The 23623-nt window shown below is 49.8% G+C and overlaps 1 protein-coding gene across 1 annotated transcript in view; it reads left to right on the forward strand.

The window, feature by feature from the left end:
- Positions 1-23623, forward strand: part of TRPM2 (transient receptor potential cation channel subfamily M member 2) — a 1046990-nt gene that overhangs the window by 841217 nt on the left and 182150 nt on the right. Inside the window, exon 29 of the mRNA XM_073646321.1 lies at positions 8655-8800. Within this exon, the coding sequence (XP_073502422.1) occupies positions 8655-8800 (146 nt within the window). The remainder of the gene's footprint in view (positions 1-8654; positions 8801-23623) is intronic.

A 23623-nucleotide genomic window follows, 5' to 3' on the forward strand; every position in this document is an offset into this window, starting at 1 on the left:
TGTAGCGTCTCCATTTTTCGCGATCTGGGGCTAACTGAGGGCTTATTTTTTGTGCGCCGGGCTGACGTTTTTATTGATAACATTTTGGTGTAGATCCTATGTTTTGATCGCCCGTTATTGCATTTTATTGCAATTTTGCGGCGACCAAAAAACGTAATTCTGGCGTTTAGAATTTTTTTCTCGTTACGCCGTTTACCGATTGGATGAATTCTTTTATTATCTTGATAGATCGGGCGATTCTGAACCCAGAGATACCAAACATGTGTATGTGAGGTTTATTTTTTATTATTTTATTTTAAATGGGGCAAAAGGGGGGTGATTTAAACTTTTATATTTTTTTAATTTTTTTTATTTTTTTAAAAACTTTTTTTTTTCACTTACTGCATGCTTCAATAGTCTCCATAGGAGACTAGAATTAGCAGTTGTCTGATCGGCTCTGCTACATACAGGGGACCAGCAGATGCCCTGCATAAAGCAGAATTGGTCCTGTGCTATGAGCGCCGACCACTAGGTGGCGCTCATAGCGACCAGATCATGACAACCACAGGCGTCTGCTGCAGACCCTGGGTTGTCATGCACGCCCATCGGCGACCCGCGATCACGTGATGGGGTCGCCGGAGGGCGGGGCTTAGGACGCGCTTCCAGGAAACGCGCGTTAAATGCCGCTGTCGGAGATCGACAGCGGCATTTAACAGGTTAACAGCCGCGGGTGGATAGCGATTCCACCCGCGGCTGTTGCGGGCACATGTCAGCTGTAAGAATCAGCTGACATGTGCTCCATTCAGTGAGGGCTCAGCGCAGCAGCCCTCACTGAACGGGCAGTATGCAAATGTGCGTACTAATACGGCATGGGCTCTAAAGGGGTTAAACAGATATATTTGTTTCTGAACAGTCAGGGAGACACTATTACTGTTTTTTTACGGAAAAAAATGCCAAAAGCAGGATAATATAGAGATTTGACCCGTGGAACTACAAAACCACAGTTCTATTTCTCTGGCCTACACCAGACTCTTTTAAACAGATATATTGGTGTCTGAACAGTCACAGACACACTCAATTTTTTTTTTTGGGGGGGGAATACCAAAAGGTAATAAGACGCATATTTGTACAGTCTGACTGAAGAAAAAAAATTACAGGATTTAGATGAAAAAAAAAAAGGATTTTTCCTGGCCCCTGAGACCGGGGGATAAGTCTAGCAATTTGACCAACAGGAGCACACAGGACTGTAATGCAGCGTTTGCTGGTAAAACCACTGCGTCTCCTATACAGCCTGCCTGCCCGCCTGCCTGATATCTGGGATGGATATTAGTCCTGAGAAGGACTGTTCGTTTGATTTGGCAGGCTTTAGAGACCCTACACTACCTATTTTGCACTATATATCTCTCTCTAACTCAGCAGCACTCTCCCTACACTGTCTGATCCGGAGCGACTGTGTCCAAGATGGCGGTGCCCGGTTTTAAACACTCGAGGTGACGCTGTGCGGCCAGCCAATCACTGTAATGCCCACAAACAACATGGCTGCGACATTACAGTGACTGGCTGACAATCCCTGCATGTTCATTGGCTCTGTAAAGAGCGCCAAACGTGCAGGGCGGAGACCCGAGCTCCCGACCGAGTAACCCGGAAATGCTTGGTGCTCGCCGAACATCCCGAGTAGTGAGATGCTCGGGCGAGTACCGAGCAGTGTCGAGCATGCTCGCTCAACACTAATAGAAATATGTCAATAAGAAACAAAGCTAAGAAATCCTAAAGCTGTATTCCTTACACAGAGAGCATTTATAAAAGTAGGTGATGGAACCATAAATAGGATTATGTCATCGAAGCCGAGTTGACGTTTTTTGAATGGTCACCCTAGCATGATAGAATACTGAAGACTCAAAAAACTAACTAAATGATGTAATAGACTAGCTAGTAACAATGCAACAATGATGATGAAATAATAAAGATGCAATTTTTCAATTTTTTTATAAGCCTGCATGAAAGGTGTGATAAGTAATTACAACCTCCTCTGGATCTTGAAAATTAGAGCCAGTCAGCAAATTTAAGCATCAGATTCATTTTCAGCTACCCAAAATTAGTAAAGTTAAACTGTTTTAGTCTCTGAATAAATTTGGCTGTAGAACAGTGTTATCAAACTTAAAATTTCAAGTTTTAAAAAAATGAAGAGTTAGATGTGATCTTACTGCAATATTTAAATATATGAATGAACAATACAGAGATCTTTCTAACAATCTTTTCATACCTATCCCTGCAACAAAGAGAAGGGGAAATCTAGGTTTAGAGAAAAGAAACTTTAAACATCATCACATATGACTATTCTTTACTGTGCAAGTAGTGAGATTATGGAACTCTCTGACACAAAATATTGTAATGGTTGATTCACTAAAAAAATTCAAGGGGAATAATATTACCGGTTATGAGTACTAAATTTTGGAGATGGGAAGTTGAGCAAGGGAACTAGTCTGATTACCATATTTGGAGTCGAGTATTTCCCCTTTAGGCAATATCGTGAACATTATGGACATGAGTCTTTTTTCGACCTTGAAACAATGAAACTACAGAATGAAAAATCCCTTCTTTCAGCAGCAGAAGGGAAGGAAGGGAGACACAGATCCATTACTAGTGGGTAGGCAGAGCCCCACAGGATAGTTCACCTCAGATTTATAAAAAGTGATGACCGGCCCCTCCAGTTTAGGCTCTTCCTACTCCCATGTTCCTCAGTCTGAAATTTGAGGTCGCAGAGGATACTCGCTGCCTTTGCAGCTCCTCAGAAGATTTTCTTATTTTTATTCCGGAGACCTGGACCCCCCGTGGTCTAGAGGTCTCAGGGGGTCTCAGCGCTGCTGGGACTCCTGACCCTCCCCTGGCAGATCTGCGTACCCCATAAGGAGGTCCCTTCAGAACCCTGCTGGCCCCGGGGGATACAGGGCGCTCCCTGGCAGAGACGCAAACCGCTCGTGTGGGGTCCCTGCGCGCTCCGCCGTGGGGGGGAGCAAGGGCCACGGCGCCACACATCCCTGGGGGTCCCTGTGGCGCTCAGCTGGGTAAGTGCCCTGTATGTGTGTGTGATTCAGCGGCTGCTGCTGCAGCCGCTGTTACTGTCAGTGTGGTGACTGCATCTTCTGTTGTTACAGGCAGTGTACTACTAGGAATGCACATCACCGCTGCCGTTGGGGGGGGGCATGACTTATGTTCTTGGCTGCCTACCCTCTTCTCTGCAGTCAGGGAAAAAGCGTGCGCTGGGCTGCCCCCGCCCCCCTCCTTCCTTCCTCCTTCTCAATTGCCTCACGGAGCTCAGTGCTTCTCTCTCTCCCCCCCCCCTGCTGTCCACTCTCACACACAGACTCCAGGAAGCTGGTGAGTCATCTCTGTTTACCCACTATTACAGCGCAGAGCGCTGCGGTCTCTCTGCTCTCCTTGGTCCTGTTAAGGCTAAGGTGCATTGCATGGTCAGCAGCATTAACCCCTTCTGATGGGGTCTGGCCTCATCAGGGCACTTAACCTTTGGTCTGCTGGGCTGGGGTAGCTTTTCTCCCTAAGGAGAAGCTTTAACCCTTCAGTGCTTGGTACATTTTTTGTGACAGGCTGTGTTTGCAGACCACACATCCCCGGTTACTGTACCCTCAGTGATGTTAAAGTGGAGGCGCTCTCACGCTCCATTGACAGTCTGTCTGAACTCCTGGGTCATTGGGTATCACCTAAGTCCCAACCGGCATCGCGGGGCAAGAAGCGCCACAGGCCTGTGGTGGCACTGTCTCCTCCGCGCAGCGCATCGGAGGCCTCGGAATCACCGACAAGCTCTGCTGGTGAGATCTCCGATTCCGATGAGGAGGATCGGCAGGGCCGCTCGGCTTCGCTTTCGGGCCGCGTGGACGCTTTTATGGGGCCATGCGGGAAGCAGCTGCCTGAAGAGGTGACGAGGCCTGTCAAGGCGGTCCGGCTGTATCAGGAGTCGCGTCGGGCTCGTTCGGCTCTGCCGGCGCACGATGAACTTAGCGAGGCGGTGGAAAAAGAACGCCTGTTCCCTGATAAACGCTTCCAGGGGTTGCGTTTTTTTGATGCCCTGTATCCCTGTTCCACGGAGACGATAGCTAATTGGGTCCCTTCTCCTGAGGTGGGCGTACCATTATCTCAGCTGAGCAAATTTTCTTTGCTTCCTTTCAAAGGGAATGTGAGTCTACAGGACCTGCTAGAGGAGACTCAGTATCGAAACAAGGTTTGCTGAGTCTGGCGTACAAGGGCGGTCAGCTTTTTGGTTCGAACCTCACAGAGCTGATTGCTAAGGCCAAGGCCAAGGATACGGCTTTGCCGCAGCTGAAAGCAGCGGCTTTTACGTCTGGCAAGTCAAGTGCCGGTAGTGGTCGTCAGTCCTTTCGGCCCAGGGGGCAGTTCGGTCAGCCCTCTTGGAGATCGGGTCGTCCCTCGTCTTCCGGAAAGAAGACCACCCAGAAATCCCGTACACCCTGGAAACAACATTTCAGTCAGGACAAACGGGAGGTTGACAAGAAGCCCCCTAAGGCGGACTGAACCCAGGAACCCTCTCGATGGCTCTCGGGTGGGACATTGTCTGCTACAATTCGGGTCAATTTGGGCCTCCCACGTATCGGACGCCTGGGTGACGCGGGTTATGTCGGCAGGCTATTTCATAGAGTTTCATTCTCGACCCCCGGACAGGTTTCGACAGTCACGCATCCCGTCCGAGCCCAAGCTGGCTGCCGCTCTGTGCGGGAGGTCGACCCTCTTTTGCAGCAGGGTGTGGTGGTTCCGGTTCCGCCGGAGGAACGGGGAAGGGGGTTTTACTCCAACCTTTTTGTGGTCCCCAAAAAGGAGGACAAGTTTCGCCCCATTCTGGACTCAAGGAATTGAATTTTCATGTCCAGACCCGGAAATTCCGTATGGAGTCTCTTCGCTCTGTCGGGCGGCCCTGTCGCAGTACGATTTCTTGGTGTCAATTGACATCCGCGATGCCTATTTGCATGTCCCTATCGGCAGGGCTCACCAGCGCTTCCTGCGTTTCGCCATAGGTCAGGCCCATTACCAGTTTGTGGCCCTACCATTCGGGTTGGCCTCGGCGCCCAAGGTTTTTACAAAGATTCTGGCGCCACTCATGGCGCTCCTTCAAAGGAAAGGAGTTACGATTCTCCCCTACCTGGACTACCTGTTAATTGTGTCGCCCACAGCGGAGGAGGCGGTGACGGCTCGAGATCTCTCCCTTCAGCACCTGAAGGACTTCGGGTGGCTGATCAATTGGAAGAAGTCGTCTTTGGAGCCATCGCAGTCAATCCTGTTCTTGGGGATGCATTTAGACACGGTACGGGAAGTGGCCTCCCTGCCTCCGGACAAAAAAGCGAACCTTCGTCACCATGTCCAGGCTATGAGGTCGGCGAGGGCGATGTCCCTTCAGAAGTGTATGCGCTTTCTGGGTCTGATGGTGGCGGCTACGGTACCGTTGGCACAATCTCATACCCATGATGTTCCATTGGCTTACTGGGTTAATGCGCCTGCCTTGTACATAGGTGTTTGTGGGTTCGAATCCCCTGAGCACTTTTAGTGATGTCCCAGTGGCTTACTGGGTTAAGGCACCTATTCTGTAAACAGGTGTTCATGAGTTCGAATCCTCCGATGTGATGTTCCAGTGGCTTACTGGGCTAATGCGCCTGTTTAGTAAACTGGAGTTCATGAGTTCTAATCCAGACTCAATGGTTCCATGGTGTAATGGTTAGCACTCTGGACTTTGAATCCAGTGATCTGAGTTCAGATCTCAGTAGATCCTGGGTATTTCTCCATGAAACACAGGTTTCACTTACCTGAGTTAATGGCTCAGTGGTTAGTGCACTGGCTTTAGGACACAGAACTTTGGGTTCAAGTCCCATCAGAGAACTGTTACTCTAAGGGGTCTCCAAGATCTTATTCTGACCCGTTGGGATCGATCGCCGGCTTCGCTGGATCACTGTGTTAGTATCTCCCACAGGGTGCGAGAGTCTCTTGGATGGTGGTTGAGTCCGGAGGCCTTATCCCTGGGGAAATCCTTCCTCCCCCCACGGTGGTCTGTCATTACCACCAATGCCAGACTGACTGGCTGGCGGAGGGTTTGGAACGATCTCTGGGTTCAGAGGGTCGGGTCATCAGAGGAGTAGTCTCTGCCGATCAACATCCTGGAGTTGAGAGCAATTTTTCCTCTGCCTCCGACATTGGACGGTCTCTTTGAGACGTATTCAGACGGACAATGCGACAGCTGTCGCGTATATCAACCATCAGGGCGGGACGAGGAGTTCCAGTCTCATGATGGAGGTCTCTCGGATCCTGGTTTGGACCGAGTCCAGGGTTCCAGCCATCTCTGCGATTCACATCCCAGGAGTGCTGAATATCACGGCGGACTTCCTCAGTCGCGAGCAGGTGGATCCCAGAGAATGGAGCCTTCATCCGGAAGTTTTTACACTGCTGTGCTCCCGTTGGGGGACTCCCCAGGTGGACTTGATGGCATCCAGGTTGAATGCCAGGATCCTGACGTTCAGGTCCAGGTACAGGGACCCGGAGGCTGTGGCGGTAGATGCTCTAGCGGCCCCGTGGGACCAGTTTGAGCTGATCTATGTGTTTCCGCCGGTATCCTTACTTCCTTTGGTGATACGGCGGATCAAACTCGAACGAATTTCGACGATTTTGGTGGTGCCGGATTGGCCGCGGAGGACGTGGTATTCAATGCTGGTGTTTCTTCTGGCAGCGCCTCCGTTTCCACTGCCTCTTCGCCCGGACCTGTTAACCCAAGGGCCTTTTCGCCATCCGGACCTGAAGTCTCTTTGTTTGACGGCGTGGCACTTGAGACCGAGATCTTGACCCATCGTGGGATTTCGGCCGAGGTCATTGCCACTTTGCAAGCGGCCAGAGGTCCAGCTACGACTAGGATTTATTACAGAACTTGGGAGGCCTTCTATTCATGGTGTTCTGAATCTTCAAGAAACCCGAGGGTTTTTTCCATTCAAAACTGCTTGGCTTTTCTGCAATATGGTTTGGCCAAGGGTCTGGCGGTTAGTACCTTGTGGGGTCAGGTATCTGCACTATCCGTGCTTTTTCGGAAGGCTATTGCCTCACGCAGAGATGTGCATTCATTTTTTCGCGAGGTTGCACGTCAGTTTCCGCCTCGGAGGGCGTTTGTGGCTCCTTGGCGGCTCAATCTAGTCTTGGAGACTCTTCAGCATGGGCCGTTTGAGCCTATGGATTCAGCTACGCTTTACTTGCTTTCTTGGAAGGTGGCCTTCCTGGTGGCGATCACCTCCTGGAGAAGGGTTTCTGAGTTGGCGGCACTGTCTTGCTCGCCCCCTTTTCTGGAGTTCCACTCGGATCGCGTTGTGCTTCGTACCCGTTGCGATTTTCTGCCTAAAGTGGTGTCGCGTTTCCACGTCAATCAGGACATCGTGTTGCCCTCCCTCTGTCTGAAACCGAAGAGTCCAAAGGAGCGGGCCTTGCACTCGTTGGATTTGGTGTGGGCTTTGAAGTTCTATCTTACAATCACGCAAGGGTTTCGGAAGTCGGACTCTCTTTTTGTGATTCCTGCTGGTCGTCGGCGTGGTTAGCGGGCTTCCAAGGACACTATAGCTCGGTGGATACGTTCGGCTATCCTGGAGGCGTACCGGCTCAAGGGCGAGCCTTGTCCGGTTAAGGTTCGAGCTCATTCCATGAGAGCTCTTGGCTCGTTGTGGGCTTTTCGTCAGGGGGCCTCGGCAGCGCAGCTCTGCCGGGCGGCTACCTGGCGTTCCATTCACACTTTTACTAAATTTTATAAAGTGGACGTGAGTGCTTCCGTCGATGCGGCCTTGGGACGCAGGGCCTGCAGGCGGCGGTGGTTTAGTTTATATCTTTATCTAGTTCTGGCGCTTGTTGCGCGCTTGCCTAAGTTGTTGGGGGGTTGGCGATTCTGCCACTGTTTCCCACCCTTGAGTTCTGGACTGCTTTGGGACGTCCCACTAGTAATGGATCTGTGTCTCCCTTCCTTCCCTTCTGCTGCTGAAAGACGGGTTTTGGTAAGACCTTACCTGTAAAATCCTTTTCAGCGAAGGAAGGAAGGGAGACACAGCACCCTCCCAGGGCAGAAGTGCATTTTTGTTTTCCAGATGCGGCGCGACTCCTCTCTGATGGCGGTCATCGGGACTGGGGTCGGCGCGCTAGGGCTCTGTTCCAGCATTGCCAGCTCATCGCAGTTGTCAGGTCCAGTGAGTAGTGCCTGGGACTGTGTGTTCTTTCTGTTATATGCATAACCTGTTCTCTCGCATTTCTGAGTTTTCAGAAGGGATTGTGTTGTTCCACTGGTGTTGTCTGCTCTTCCTTAGCTTGTGTACGGACTGAGGAACATGAGAGTAGGAGGAGCATAAGCTGGAGGGGCCGGTCGTCACTTTTTATAAATCTGAGGTGAACTATCCTGTGGGGCTCCGCCTACCCACTAGTAATGGATCTGTGTCTCCCTTCCTTCCTTCGCTGAAAAGGATTTTACAGGTAAGGTCTTACCAAAATCCGTCTTTCTTGTGAATGGAGAGGATTTTTAATGGGAGGTAAATTTAAAAGTTGATTTTTTTTACAAACACTTTGCGATTTTATCCATTTATCATGTGGAGACAACCCCTTTAATTTTATTTTACTTCTGGTACTTTTCCTTTTAATAGTGTCCAGTAAGCTACTAGGTGAAATAGACTTAAAGGACAAAGATGAAACTTTTATTTCTTCAAGCCATATCAATGCGAGGAATATTCATTACCCTGACTCCAATGTTGTGCGTTTTCCAGTGCCTGATGAGAAAGTACCTTGGCAGGTAAGTGTTTCATTTGTTTGTATGATACACATGACTGTGTTATTTTTTTACATTTAAAGGGAACCTGTCACGTCCTAGTTGCTATGTAAACTGCCCCTATTGATTTGTTAGTGATGCAATGTGCATCACTAACAAGCTTTTTTAATTAAAATCTGTGGTAGTATAATGATTTTATAACTTTATATACACTTTGTCCTACCTGCTGTATTCAGTCATAGGGGTGTGATTCTCTCATTCAGTCATGGGCAGCACGGCATTCACTCACTGCTGGCGCTGCCCATGTATTTGAATACTGCTCCCGGCAAGGTTGCATCTAGATCGGAGGTGATTTTTGTACTCCTCACTTTAGCCTCCGATCTAGACGCTTCACTGCTGAGGAGACTAGATCAGAGTTGCGGGAGTGAGGGCCTCAAAAAATCCCCTCCGATGTAGACAGTTCAGCACTGACACCACTAGATCGGAGTTGATTCCAGGATCCTCATACACTTTGCTGTCCAGTCGCCTCTTCTGGCTTTTTATTGTTTTTCTTATGCTTTTTTTATGCAATTGCTCATGTTTTTAATGGAGCAAACATCACAAGTCAAAAATGATTTTTTTACACTGTTATATAATTTATGTATTTTTACAATGTTATATATTTTATGGATTTAGGCAAAATCCTTTTTTTTCCTGATTAATGAAACTTACATTTTTATTATCGCTTTATGTAATATAAAAAATACCCCTTATCGCAGATTGTTCAGTTTTGCCAGACTGTGACTCTTCCCATTTGTCCACAGTCCTGTCCACAGAACTGACATTGTGAAGAGTGGGCGGAGCTCCGCGGGGAGAGGCGTAAAAAAGCGCCCCCGACAGTTACCATAATGTACAACACAGAAGTGACAAATTATTACAGAAATGTCTAAGGTCACTGGAGAACACTGCTGTTATCATTTACGCCACTTTTGTGATGTCAATTATGATGATTCTGTCGGCTGCTCCGTCACTGTCACCACCCTCCCCGCAAATATCCACCCAATCTTAGTTTGAAGTTGATTTTTTGAGGAACTCACTCCAGCAACTCTATTCTAGTCACTTTAGTACTGAACCGAGTGGAGGCTACGGCCAGGTCCTCAAAAAATCACCTCCGCTCTACTCACCTCACTAGTGAGCCACCTACAATGGAGGCTAAAATGAAGTCCTCAAATAATCATCTCCAATCTAGACGGATCCTTATAGAAGTGGCTAGAATGCAGTTACTGCAGTGCGGGGATGTAACGAGGCCCAGGAATAAATGAGATTACAGGTGGTTCGCTATATTGAATAGACATTGAATATACACACACACACATATACATATATACAAACACATATACTTATATATATATACATACTGTACATACACACATATACAGTATATATATATACATACGTGGTCAAAATTGTTGGTACCCCTAGTTTAATAAAAGAAAAACCCACAATGGTCACAGAAATAACTTGAATCTGACAAAAGTAATAATGAATTAAAAATCTATGAAAATGAACAAATGAAAGTCAGACATTGCTTTTCAACCCTGCATCCACAGAATTTAAAAAAAAAATTAACCTCATGAAATAGGCCTGGACAGAAATGATGGTTCTTCTTAACTTAATAATTTGTTGGACAACCTTTTGAAGCACTCACTGCAATCAAACGATTCCTGTAACTGTCAATGAGACTTCTGCACCTCTCAGGTATTTTTGCCCACTCCTCATGAGTAAACTGCTCCAGTTGATGACAACTGTTCCCTAGAGTAATCATCGGGGAACAGAATAAACAGTGTTCTACAAAAATAAACATTTCAGAATGATTATTTCACAGGAAATACACATATTTAATACAAAAGATTTAACAGGATAGCTGAAAAGCTATCTATCAAGCTGTTTTTCTTGTCATGTGATTCATACTGTTCAAACCATAGGCAGAATGCATCAGAGACTGCCTCCCTAACTACAGATACCAGTGTTTCACATGTTGTACATAAACAAGAGCTAGAACTGGAAGGCTAGTCATCAGGGCTTATTTCTCAATCGACTCTGCATGACACATTTATAAAGAGACATGTCAATTAAAGGGAATCTGTCACCAGGTCTTTGCTACTCTAGCTGAGAGCAGTTTGATGTAATGGGTAGAAACTAGTGATGAGCGACCACTAAAATGCTCGGGTACTCATTGCTCATGTTGAGCAAATTGGAATACTCGGGTGCTCGACCTGAGCAACGAGCCCAATGTAAGTCTGTGGGAAACTCGAGCAATTTTCAGGCGGCTCCCCCGGCGGTCTGCATAGGGCCTAAAAATTGCCCAAATCGATGGGAACAGTGCTCAAATGACATGGGAACAGCATGGGAAAGACCCCTGGAAGCATCTCTGACTTCCAGATCACTGCTGTCAGCAATGTGGTCAGAGTATTACACCACTTTTACGGACTCACAATAAAACATACAAAAACGAAACCAAAATAGATTTTCCTGGGAAATATGTTAAGGAACATCCTTTCCAGGGTAATGACTTGTATATAAGGCAAAATAAATAACCAAAAACAAAAATACTCCTCCACAACTTGGGCTATGTTCACACGTAGCGTTTTTGATGCGTTTTTGCACTTTTGAATTGCTTTCAACCAAGACAAATGCATTCACCAGGAAATGTAATTTTAACATTTTACAAGCTTATCTGGCCATGTGGTGTGTGACACATCATCAGACACATACATACCATGCTGAAAAGACATGGGAACAGCATAGGGAAAACCTCTGGAAGCATCTCTGACTCCCAGGTCCCTGCCTAAAAGTGTGCCCATCAAAAGTGATCCTTTGCGCATGCGAAGATGCCTCCCGCCATGCACCTGTCGTTGCAAACTTGCAACAATCACCGTCCACGTCCTTTTCCCACTGCAGCGTTCAGTTGTCCCTACCCCATTCCTTGGAATGCAAGCGCAAGTATGCAGGCACCCACCCACAGGCTGCAATACCATACTGCCAAATTTTTGACAGCTGCTTGCACTTGAAATGTGGCCTTTTAGGCTCGTGGAGGGGGAAGCTTTTCACAACCTTATGCCAGCGGCGGCCGAGTGTCCATACTCAGTCCCAACACAACATTACCCGTGCCTTCCCCAATGCACTTACTGGGAAGGACCGCCTAACCACAAACACATGGACAGGTGAATGTGGCCAGGGACGGTACGGAGCCAGTCCACAACTTTTTTTGCTAAGAGTTGTAATTAGCTCGGTGAAAGGACTGGCATAGAGGGAAACCGTATGTACCCTGCGTGTCATTTCTCCCAGGAAGTCCTGTAATTGAACTTGTTGCAGAAGCAATGGCAGCCCGTCCAACATCAACTCGCACTTGTCGGTGGTGCTTTGACACACACACATCTTTCTTTGTGCATTTAATTTCTTGAATACAGAGTTGGACAATGACCTGATCTGTAATGCGTTTTGAGAAATAACATGCATAAGCATGGCCGATCCACATTAAAAAAGCAGCCATACAGTGTCCGGGAACCTTCCCCCACACTTTTCTTAGCCAGGGCTGCTTTTCGGTAGGGTTGGACGGGCCCACCAGAAAAGCGGAGACTTCTCCGGCGGGCCCTGGATCCTCCTTCAGGAGAGTTCATAGAGAGGCCATGATGATGATAGAGGCCACCATCTGCTTAGTTTTCTGTTACTTGGAATGCAAGTGCAAGTATGCAGCCAGCCACCCACCCACACCCAGGCCGCAACACTAAACTGCCAGATTTCAGGGCAGCTCTTTGCACTTGAAATATGGCCTTTTAAGCTCGTGGAGGTGGAAGCTTTTCACAACCTCATGCCGCCGGCGGCCGGGTGTCCATACTCGGTCCCCAGCTGCCACTATATTTCCTGGTATCGCCTCTGACTTCCACAAGCACGGGTCCCACAGCATTACAACACACATTGTTCATCCTTTCCGAGTTATAGTTAAACCACAATCGTTTATTGTCCGATTTTACTATTTTATTGTTGGGTTACTTAAATTTACACTCCCTGCGTGGAGAAACCAAATCTTGAATTAAACCTCTGCCATACTCTCTGCGTGCTGTGTGCGGCATCCGAGCCTTTTAACATTTGGCGTAGTCAGCAAGATGTCGTCCCCAGATGCAGTTGCAGGCATGGCAGACCAGGCGAGAGCCCCTACAATTAGCCTACCCCTGGGCGCCATGTTGAATAATCTCCCAAAGTTTACCGGAGACAACATGATGCTGTGGGATTGGGTAGAACGGGTTAAGAGCATGTTACGGATGCACCCAATCAGCCCCTGATATGCAAGCAGAGATAGCTTTGCTGGCTTTAGAAGGAGAAGCTCGACAGTCAGTAATGTTTCGTTTCCCCACTGACTGAAATATGGTGGTAAAGGTGGTACGGATCCTAGAAGAAATGCATTGGGACCCTACTAATGTGGCAGAGTTAAGGATGCGACTGTTCAAACAGGTACAAAGGGAGGGGGAGACTGTGACCCAATATGTCAACGCCCTACAGAGTGTGTACACTTACATCACTAGGAAAACGAACCTAGAAGATGTGGGAGTGGGGCCCCCGGACCCAGTACTTAGGGACCAGTTCGTAGCCGGCCTCACAGATGCGCAGCTGAGACAGGCCTTGCGAGAGCGCTAGCGCACCAACCCGCGTATGACATTTCTGGAGGCAGGGGCAGAGGCCCGCGTGAGGGAACAGGAGATGGGGGTAGTGACCCTGGCAGGGATTGTCTGGGGCAATGCAGTGCCCCATCGCCCACGGCCGAACCAGAATGGGCCCGAGAGATGCGGTGGGAGATCCAAGAAATACAAGAAGAGTGGTACAATATTCGAGTGTCTCAATCAGTGAGAGTGGGAACAGTTGACCCGAGACCCCCGGGCGAAGTAAAGGACGAGCCCAGACCCCGGGTTGGAACAGAGCCCAATCAGGTGGTCCGACGACCCCCTGCAGACAGGAGACCAACGTGTTGGAATTGTGGGGGCATGGGGTATTACGCCAGGAGCTGTGCCAGTCGAGGAAGGCCTCTGTCCCGGCAGCCATTAAACTAATGGGCTCTGGGTGTGAGGGACGCAACCCGGAGCGAAGAAAGGCAGTGAGTCCCGGAGACTTAATATCCATGAGCTCGACAGTGTAGGCCAAGCTTGGCGGACGGGCGGTTCACTGCTTGATCGACACGGGATCTCAAGTGACCACCATGGGAGAAACTTATTTCCGTCAGCGGTACCCAGAGATGGCATGAAATGAAGGGGGTCCCTTGATAAAGCTCACAGCCACTAACCAACTGCCCATTCCGGTCACAGGAGTAGTGTGGTTGCGCATCCGGGTGTGCGGACAAGATGTGGGAAGAAAATGAGTCATCCTGACAGGCCTAGATGCCGGCCCTGGACCACCAGTGACCCTCGGTATGAACGTGCTGAAGGAAATCGGACAGAACCTGATTAGGGAACCACGAGAACTCACGCTAGGGTGGTGGAACTCTAGAGCCCCTCAAAGGAAGGCCATCCAGCAGCTGATCAGGGTTGCCCAGGTGCAAGAGACCTCGAGTGGGGGAAAAGTTCTGGGAAAGGTGATAATACCCGCCACCAACACCCTCACCTTACCACCAGTACAGACAGTCCTCACTTTGCCCGTCCGAGCCTGCACCCCACTAGAAGGGGTAGAGATTCAGATCGAGTCAACCACTGTGGACAAGGTGCCTCCGGGTCTATTGGGAGCGCGGACCTTGGCTACCGTCCATAAGGGAAACGTGGTGGTACAATGCGTGAACCTGAATCCGAGTAAGCTCATTCTTCTCGCCAGGACCGAAATAGCCCAGATCCTGGGGATCCCACAACAGCTGGAACCGCCAGATGTGATACAATTATCAGCAGTAAGGGGGGATCCCTGGACCCTGGCAATCACCGTACGATCGAGGTCTCCTCGACCTCAGACTAAGGACGGTCGAAGGATCCTAGAACAGATGCGTGCTGATTTGACAGGGCTTACAACAGAACAGGTGTACTAGGTCGAAGAGATGCTGGGACGGTACCAGGACGTCTTTGCCCGACATGAGGATGACTTTGGATGTACCGAGGCCATCACCCATGAGATCCCTACGGGAAATGCTGCTCCGGTACGGGAACGGTATAGACAGATACCTCCGCAGATGTACCAGGAAGTGAAGGAAATGCTGGCCCATATGATACAGAATGGGGTGATTCGGGAAAGCCAGAGCCCGTGGGCGGCTCCAATCGTCCTGGTCAGGAAGAAGGATGGAACCCTACGATTCTGTGTGGACTACAGGCGGCTAAATGCTTGCACCATAAGAGACTCGTACCCTTTACCCAGGATCGAGGAGTCTTTATCCGCCCTAGGCAAGGCGAAATACTTCTCCTCCCTGGATCTGGCCAGCGGATACTGGCAAGTGCCAGTGGCTGAACACGACCGTGCCAAGACAGCATTCGTGTTGCCCATGGGACTCTTCGAGTTTAATCGGATGCCTTTTGGCCTAAACATCGCTCCCGGGACCTTTCAACGCTTGATGGAGAGATGTTTAGGCGATCTGAACTTCGAGGCCACACTGATCTACCTCGATGACATCATCGTCTATGCGTCTACCTTGCAGGAACATCTACGACTACTGGAGCAAGTCTTGAGTCGCCTTCGAAATTACGGCCTGAAGGTGAAGCCACAAAAATGTCATACATTCCGCAAGCAGGTTGAGTACCTCAGGCACACTGTGTCCGGTGAAGGAGTTAGGCCCACTCGGGAGAAAGTGGCCGCCGTGCAAGAGTGACCCACCCCGAAGACTGTGCGGGCCTTCCTAGGACTCGCAGGGTATTACCGCAGACTCGTGAAAAATTTCACGCGCATAGCTAATCCGCTACTAGAGCTCGTTCAAGGGATACCTGCGGGCTCGAAAAATCGAACAGTGAAATGGGGAAGAGAACAGGAGGAGGCCTTTAGGGCCTTGAAGATGGCCCTGACGGAAGCTCCCATACTGGCCTACGCGGACTTTTCTCAGCCCTTCGTTCTTCACACCAATGGAAATCTCCTTGGTCTAGGGGCTGTGCTGTCGCAGGAGCAGGAAGGAAGAGAGCGGGTGATATGCATATGCGAGTCACTCCCTCTGAGACTCGGAGAAGAACCCAGACAATTACAGCTCCTTTAAACTGGAATTGTTTGCCCTAGTGTGGGCAATGACACAAAAGTTCGCGGAGTACTTGTCGGGGTCTGAAGTGTTGGTGAAGACAGACAACAACCCGTTGGCTTATCTGGAGAACGTGAAGTTGGGAGCCCTGGAACAATGATGGGTGGCTCGCATGGCTCGGTACCGGTATAAGATCACCTACCGGCCTAGGGCTGAAAACACGCATGCTGATGCCCTCTCCAGGGTGACCCATGAGCACCCCGACAGTGACCAAGACGAAGAACTGGAGGCCGAAAAGGTGCCCAGCTTCCGGAGGGTTGGCAGCCCATTGTCCGCTACGCAGGGATAGATCAGGGAAGTGAAAGAAGGACACGTGTAGGGGCGGCCCAGGGACGAGTGGGTACGGATACAGCAAATGGATGGAGAGATTGCGCGGTTGCAACAGTGGGTGGCTTTGAAACAAGTCCCTAACCGTGAAGAAAGGGGGACCCTGACACCAGAGGGGCTGAAGATGCTGCGGCAGTGGGAGAGACTGAGTCTGTTGGACGGCTTGTTGTACAGACGGGTCCAGTTGGTACCGGAGTTCAGCCCCACTTGGCAAGTAGTGGTTCCAGAGAGTGTGATCGGGACACTGGCCAAGGAAGCACACGAGCGGGGAGCACATTTTGGACCCCAAAAGACCTTCCAGTGGCTGCAGAGACTGGTATACCACCCCCAGCTAAGAGTTGCAGTGGAGAACGTCTGCCAGAAGTGCTGGAGCTGTGAGTTGGTGAAAACCCCAGAGCAGCGGGCCCCCGTCCAAACCATTGTGACGGCTGCGCCCTTAGAGGTGTTGATGATCGACTACCTGACCATCGGGCCGGAGCATCTCGGGTATGGACATTGCCTAGTCATGACCGACCACTTCACGAAATTCGCGGTGGTAACTCCGACCAGGGATCAGACAGCTGATTCTGCTGCCCAGGCTATCTGTCGGTACTTCATCAGGGTCTATGACTGTCCGAAGAGAATTCACTCCGATCAAGGAGCTTGTTTCCAAGGATGGGTGATGGAGGAGCTGCACCGGCCGCTATACAAGATCGAGAAGTCTAGGACCACCCCTTACCATCCGCAAGGAAATGGGTCCTGTGAACACTTCAACAGAACTTTGATCCAGATACTTCGAACCTTGGAAGAAGATCGGAAGGTACGCTGGCCGGAGTTTGTGGCCGAGCTGGTGTGGGTCTGTAATAACCGGGTACATAGTGCCACAAGGTTCACCCCCTACACCCTGCTGTTTGGACAAAAGGGTAGGGAGATCACCGAGCTCAAACTAGATCCCGTAGAGGACTGGCCATGGACGGGCCCATCTACCTTAGTCCGGGAGCATCGGCACTGGTTGCAGACTCTTCGGAGGTTGGGGCAGCAGAAGTTTAAAGAACATAGGCACCATGAAACGCCACCTCTTCGGGGGGCAGCCCTTAAGTCGGGAGAACGGGTGTGGGTACGTGACAAGAGACCCCGGGGCAAGCTGAGTAGATGGTGGGAGTCTACCCCGTATCGAGTGAAATGGAGAGTTAGTCCTGAAGGACCGGTGTATGAGGTTCAGCCGGGGGGGGGAGAATCGGCTCCAACTAGAATCGTTCATCGAAGCATGTTACGGCCCTGTTTGTCTAGCGATGAGGAAAAGAAGGAAGAACTCAGCACAAAGATGAGAGATCCCACACCCAGTGCTCCCGTCTACGATGATGAGGAGGAAGAGACGATAGTGGCTGCGATCCCCAGTCTCACATCGCCCACAGCTTCCCACACAAGAGAGGAGGTCCACCGCTCCGTCAGGCTGGGCCGGGCGAAGTTGGGAACCCCAGCGACTCTCAGGTACCCCGCGCTCCAACTGCTTTACGCCGGTCCGAACGATCCACGGCTGGTGTGCCCCGCCTATCCGCTACAATCAGGATCAGTTCATCTGGCAATGTATCATCCAAGAGGTCAGAGAGTGTGAGCGCCTGGTAAAAAAACTCTCGCCCGTGGAATGGCGAGCTCAAAGGGAGCAGGAGTGTAAGACGGAAGACTTGCCTAGGGACAGGTGCGGAGCTCCGGTGCCGGAACTGCCAGGGTCCTGCCCAGTATTGCCAGGGGACGGGATTAAGAGTGCATGGGGGACTTCCTGGACAGTGCTGGGGGACAGAGGAGAGGGACGGAAGAGAGGAAGTGAGGTGTCTGGGCTAGCGCAAAAGAGACGGTTGTAGAGAGCAGACCGGCAGTTGGGGGAGAAACAGTCTGACCTGCCGACAACGAGGGAGAGACGTGCTACCCTGTCCTCGGTGAAATAGAGACGTGCTGACCTGTCTGCGGTGATGGACGAATGGGTGACACAGCTTTCCGCAAAACAAGAGGCGTGCGGTCTGTACCGGGCCTACAGAAAGTGATCGTTTAGTTACCTGCATCACCACAGTTTTCCAGACATCTGACGGTGACCTACGGGTGAGGACGCACCCGGGATTAGTGATCCTAACGCAGTTTGTTGTACGCCGGAGGAGCTTGATACGGCTCTTAAAGGAGTCGTGACCGCTGTCGTGTGGTTAAAGGACTAGGGGCCCAGTGCGTGAGACCCGAGACCGCCCACTGCCGCCAGAAAACGAACACCCTCTGGAGTGAGTGTCTGAAGACGGACGTAGTTATCGCTAAAGGACAGATAAGTGCAAGCCTCCAGTAATCTACCTTCTCTTATTCAGCCTGAACTTTTGGGACTGCGCCATATTGTTCATCCTTTCCGTGTTATAGTTAAACCACAATCGTTTATTGTCCGATTTTACTGTTTTATTGTTGTGTTACTTAAATTTACACTCCCTGCGTGGAGAAACCAAATCTTGAATTAAACCTCTGCAATACTCTCCGAGCCTTTTAACATCAGCTTGCCTGCTTATCAGCCATGTCAGTTTGCCTGCCTATCAGCCATGTCATCTTGCCTGCCTATCAGCCATGTCAGTTTGCCTGCCTATCAGCCATGTCAACTTGCCTGCCTATCAGCCATGTCAGCTTGCCTGCCTATCAGCCATGTCAGCTTGCTTGCCTATCAGCCATGTCAGCTTGCCTGCCTATCAGCCATGTCAGCTTGCCTGTCTATCAGCCATGTCAGCTTGCCTGTCTATCAACCATGCTAGCGTGCCTGTCCATCAGCTGTGCCTGCTTGTGCCTGCCTCCTGTCTTTCGGAGGTCAGCTGCCATCCATTTGAGGTCGGTCCCGGAGTAGCACCTGGTCCACCTCCCTCATCTCTCCTCGGATCGTGGAGTCGTCAAGCCACTGTAAATATGAAGTCAGACTCGGTGAGGTCCCTAGTTATGCCACTCCTGGCTATTTTCGGTCCACAGCACAGTGGTTCCACCACCCAGCCCATTAAAGTTTGCACAGACCATGGAATTTGCTGGCTCTCAGGTGTTCTCCATCTCAGACCTGTATCAGGAGGTCTTTCGTCAGAAAGACCAATAGGACAACATCCTGTCTTACCTATAGAAAATCCACCTGGACACGCTGCCTTCTCCGGCTGCACCCGAATCAGCCCAAGCGGCAACAACCTCAAATGTGCCTCAACAGTCTGCCAGTTTCGGACACCGGCTCTTTGCACCTCCACTCTATGTCGGGGATTTATTAACCAGTGCACACTACACATCGAACTATTGGCACATCACTTCAGTTCCGATAGGGCCAAAGTGGCCTTCATTATGTCCCAACTCACTGGCGTGGCTCAATCCTCTATGAGAGAGAGCAGATCCCCTGGTGTCAAACCTTCAGTCTTTCTTAGAGGCTTTCCAGAGGGTTTTTGATGAATCCGGCTGTGCATCCTCAGCGGCCTCTTCTCTTCTCCAACTGCATCAGGGGAACTCAACAGTGTGCCAGTATGCTGTATATTTCTGCACTTTCTCATCTGAACTCGCCTGGAATAACAAGGCTCTGGTGGCCGGTCGTGACATACCCACCTCACTGGATTACCTGGTGTATCTGGCAAGACAGATTGACATCAGGTTCCAGGAGCTGTCATGCCAGGTGTGGAAAAGACTTAGTGCAACACAGAGGGAAGAGGGAAAGGGAGTCCAGACACTAGGGAAAGGGGGAAGTGGAGACCATCTAATCTGGTCTAGTGTCACCCTGTTTCAACTACCGTCAATATATATTGCCTCTTCCGCTATCACCGCACGCGTGCCTCGCCCTATCTTTCCCTGACGTATGGCTAAGGGTAGGGTTGGGAGGAGATGAGCACTAGTCGATCTCCACTAAACTCTATAGACAACAAGGGTAGACAAACAGGGGGAGAATGCTTAGCTTTAGATGACTCCATACAAATGCGAACTCAGCCTCAAGCTCCAAACAGGGCGAAGTACTGCTCTTGTTAAGCCTTCACAAGTAGAAATGAATATAGCCGGAACCTCCCTATCAGACACACCAGGTATATATACACCCAGGCCAGGGAGCGAATTACCAGAGGGAGGTAGCTTGCTAGGTCCTAAAGACAGCCTCTCATCTAAGAAGATGTCTGTATTGCCAAACATAGAGATCTCCTGCAACCAACTGCAGGGCGACTGTCTGTCACCTCTGATACACCTGTGACAGGAACCTTCCAAGTAGGTGATCCTTGAGAGCAAACCTTTATGCCTGGCACCTACCTTCCAAAAGCCATCTTACAGCAAGCCTCTGCCCCAGAGTCTATGCAAGTTCACCAGGTGGCACTGGCCAAGCACCATCAGAAGGCCCATCATGCTGACGGAAGGTGCTTTTATTGTGGAAGTTCTGAGCATGCAATCCGCCCTTGTCTAGAGAGATCAGGACAGAGCCTAGGGTTCTTTGGAAAGGCTGAGAATCACTCCTCTCCATCACCGACTATGTTCTTAGCTGTTTCCTGTGGTGACATCCGTTTTGTTGAGACAGCCTACCTGGACTCTGGTTCTGCGGGTAATTTCATTTAACAGGCCCTCATAGAGTGAAATAAGATCCCGATCCAGCGTCTACAGGATTTGTTGATGGTTTCTTCGGTGGATGGAATGGAAGACCTCTCCCTTAAACCATTCTTTCCATTACCGAGCCAGTGGAACTTCGAGTAGGAATGCTGCACTTTGAAAAGATTCCTCTTTTTGTACTGTCCGGTCTGTCTCACCCTCTGCTTCTAGGTCTGCCATGGCTGCAAAAACAAGTGCGGAGAAGTACTCCACTGGGATCAAGACTGTCACGAGAGTTGCTTTGCTGCCCTACTTCCGACTTCTCCCACTAATTTGCCCAGTTTGCCTACGGCATATTGGATGTATGTGGATGTCTTTGATAAGAAGGAGGCTGAGACTTTACCACCACATATGACTGCCCGATTGACCTTCTACCGGGCACATCCCCTCCATGAGATCGAATCTATCTCCTGTTGCAAGTGGAGACTTGTGCTATCCCCATATATTGAAGACAACCTTGCCAGGGGATTTATCCAGAAGTTTTCCCCCCGGCTGGGGTGGGTTTCTTCTTGTGAAGAAAAAGGACTGTTCTCTATGACCCTGCATCGATTATAGGAGTCTCAACCAAATCATGATCAAGAATAAACACCCTCTGCCTCTCATCTCCGAGTTATTTGATCACCTTAAAAGTTCCAGAGTCTTCACTAAACTTGACCTACGAGGGGCGTATAACTTGATTGAATTTGCCAGTAAGACGAATGAAAGGCGGCGTTTAACACCTGCAATGGCCATTACGAGTATCGCGTGATGCCTTTTGGTCTCTGTAAAGCCCCAGCAGTCTTCCAAGAACTGGTAAACAACATCTTCCTGGACCTCCTCTACACGTTTGTGGTAGTTTACCTAGATGACGTCTTGGTATTCTCTCCCGATCTGCCAACACACAGGAGGGACGTTCGCCAGGTTCTGCTGAGGTTACAGCAACCGCCTGTACGCAAAATATGAAAAATGTGTCCTCGAGCAGACCTCTCTTCCATTTCTGGTGTATATAGTCTCCAAGACTGGCCTGAAAATGGATCCCGGGAAGGTATTTGCCATCCTGAAATGGCCCCATCCAGACGGTCTAAAGGCTATCCAGCTATTTCTCGGCTCCGCAAATTACTACCGTCAATTCATTCCGCATTTCTCTTCTCAGACCTCTCCTATTTCTGCCCTGACCTGAAAGGAGGCCAATTCCAAGGTGTGTACTCCACAAGCAGAAAACGCCTTTGTGTCTCTGAAACAGGCCTTCTCTTGGGCTCCTGTGCTGGTTCGTCCAAACAATGACAAACATTTCTTATGGGTACGTGCCCACGATCAGGAATCGCTGCAGGTTTGAAGCTGCATGTTTATGCAGCGTCCAACCCACAGCGGCCAGATGTTACAGCATAGTGGATGGGATTTCTAAAAATCCCATGTCCACTATGCGTCTCTGTGCATCTGTGGATCATCCGCAGAAGCTGACATGAGGTGCATCTTTCAGACCCGCAGCATGTCAATTTCTCTTGCGGGTCCGCATGTGGACTTTCCCCATAGATTAACATCAATGTGGAAAGTCTGCATGGAAAAAAAAATGGCGGCTGCTCATGTGCATATCAGGTCGTAAGCCGTGCGGTTATTCTGTAGCGTCGGGGGCCGTAGGTGGCTTCGGATCGTGGGCACATACCCTTATTGAGGTGGAAGCTTCTTCCTCAGGGGCCAGTGTCATTCTTACTCAGAAGTCTTCATCCGGTTGTATGATGACCTGTGGCTTCTTTTCCAAGATCTTCTCGGCTCCTGAGTGCAAATACTCAATAGGCGATTGAGAACTACTAGCAATTAAACTGGCTCTGAAGGAGTGGTGATACTTGCTTGAAGGAGCTATGCACCCTGTGGTCATATACACTAATCACAAGAATATTGCCAATCTGCAATCCACACAGCGACTTAACTCTCGACAAGCCAGGTGGTCTTTGTTTTTTGCCCACTTCAACTTCACTCTCCATTTTCGGCCAGCTGATAAAATGTCAAGGTGGATGCTCTCTCCAGATCCCTCAAGGCCTCCGACCAGGGGAAGGAGCTTCAACATATCATGTAGCCCTCCAAAATTATTTGTGGTAGGAAAGACGTTGTTGAATCTAACAGGAAGCAAGTTCTTCTGTGGGGTCACTCGTCTAAGTTGGCTGGCCATGCTGGACAGAAGAAAACGGCTCTTCTCATTTCCCAACATTATTGGTGGCCAACCCTGCGTAAAGATATTGCGAATTTCATGTCTGCCTGTCACTCTTGTGGCCAGAACAAGACTTCAAAACAATTTGCGGCCAACCGGCTACTTCCTTTACCTGTACCATCTGCTCTATGGCAGCATATTGTAATGGATTTTATCACTGATCTTCCAGTATCGGCTGGGTGTACCGTCATCTGGGTGGTTGTGGATTGCTTCTCCAAGATGGCCCATTTCACTCCACTGTCTGGTCTTTCGTCTACTCCAGTGCTTGCAGAGAAGTTTATTTTGCATGGCTTACCGCTCCACATTGTCTCAAATAGAGGCGTCCAGTTTACTTCTAGTTTTTGGAGGGCCACCTGCAAATTACTAGATGTTACTCTGGAGTTTTCTTTGGCCTACCATCCTCAGTCTAATGGCCAGGTAGAGTGGGTCAATCAGATCCTGACCAACTTCTTGTGGCACTTCGTCAATGCCCACCACAGTGACTGGACCAAACTCCTGCCTTGGGCCAAATTTTCTTATTAGTGAA

Source organism: Phyllobates terribilis, unplaced genomic scaffold, assembly GCF_046119375.1.
Source record: "Phyllobates terribilis strain yellow unplaced genomic scaffold, ASM4611937v1 Scaffold_9__5_contigs__length_417890890, whole genome shotgun sequence".
Taxonomy (NCBI): Eukaryota; Metazoa; Chordata; class Amphibia; order Anura; family Dendrobatidae; genus Phyllobates; species Phyllobates terribilis.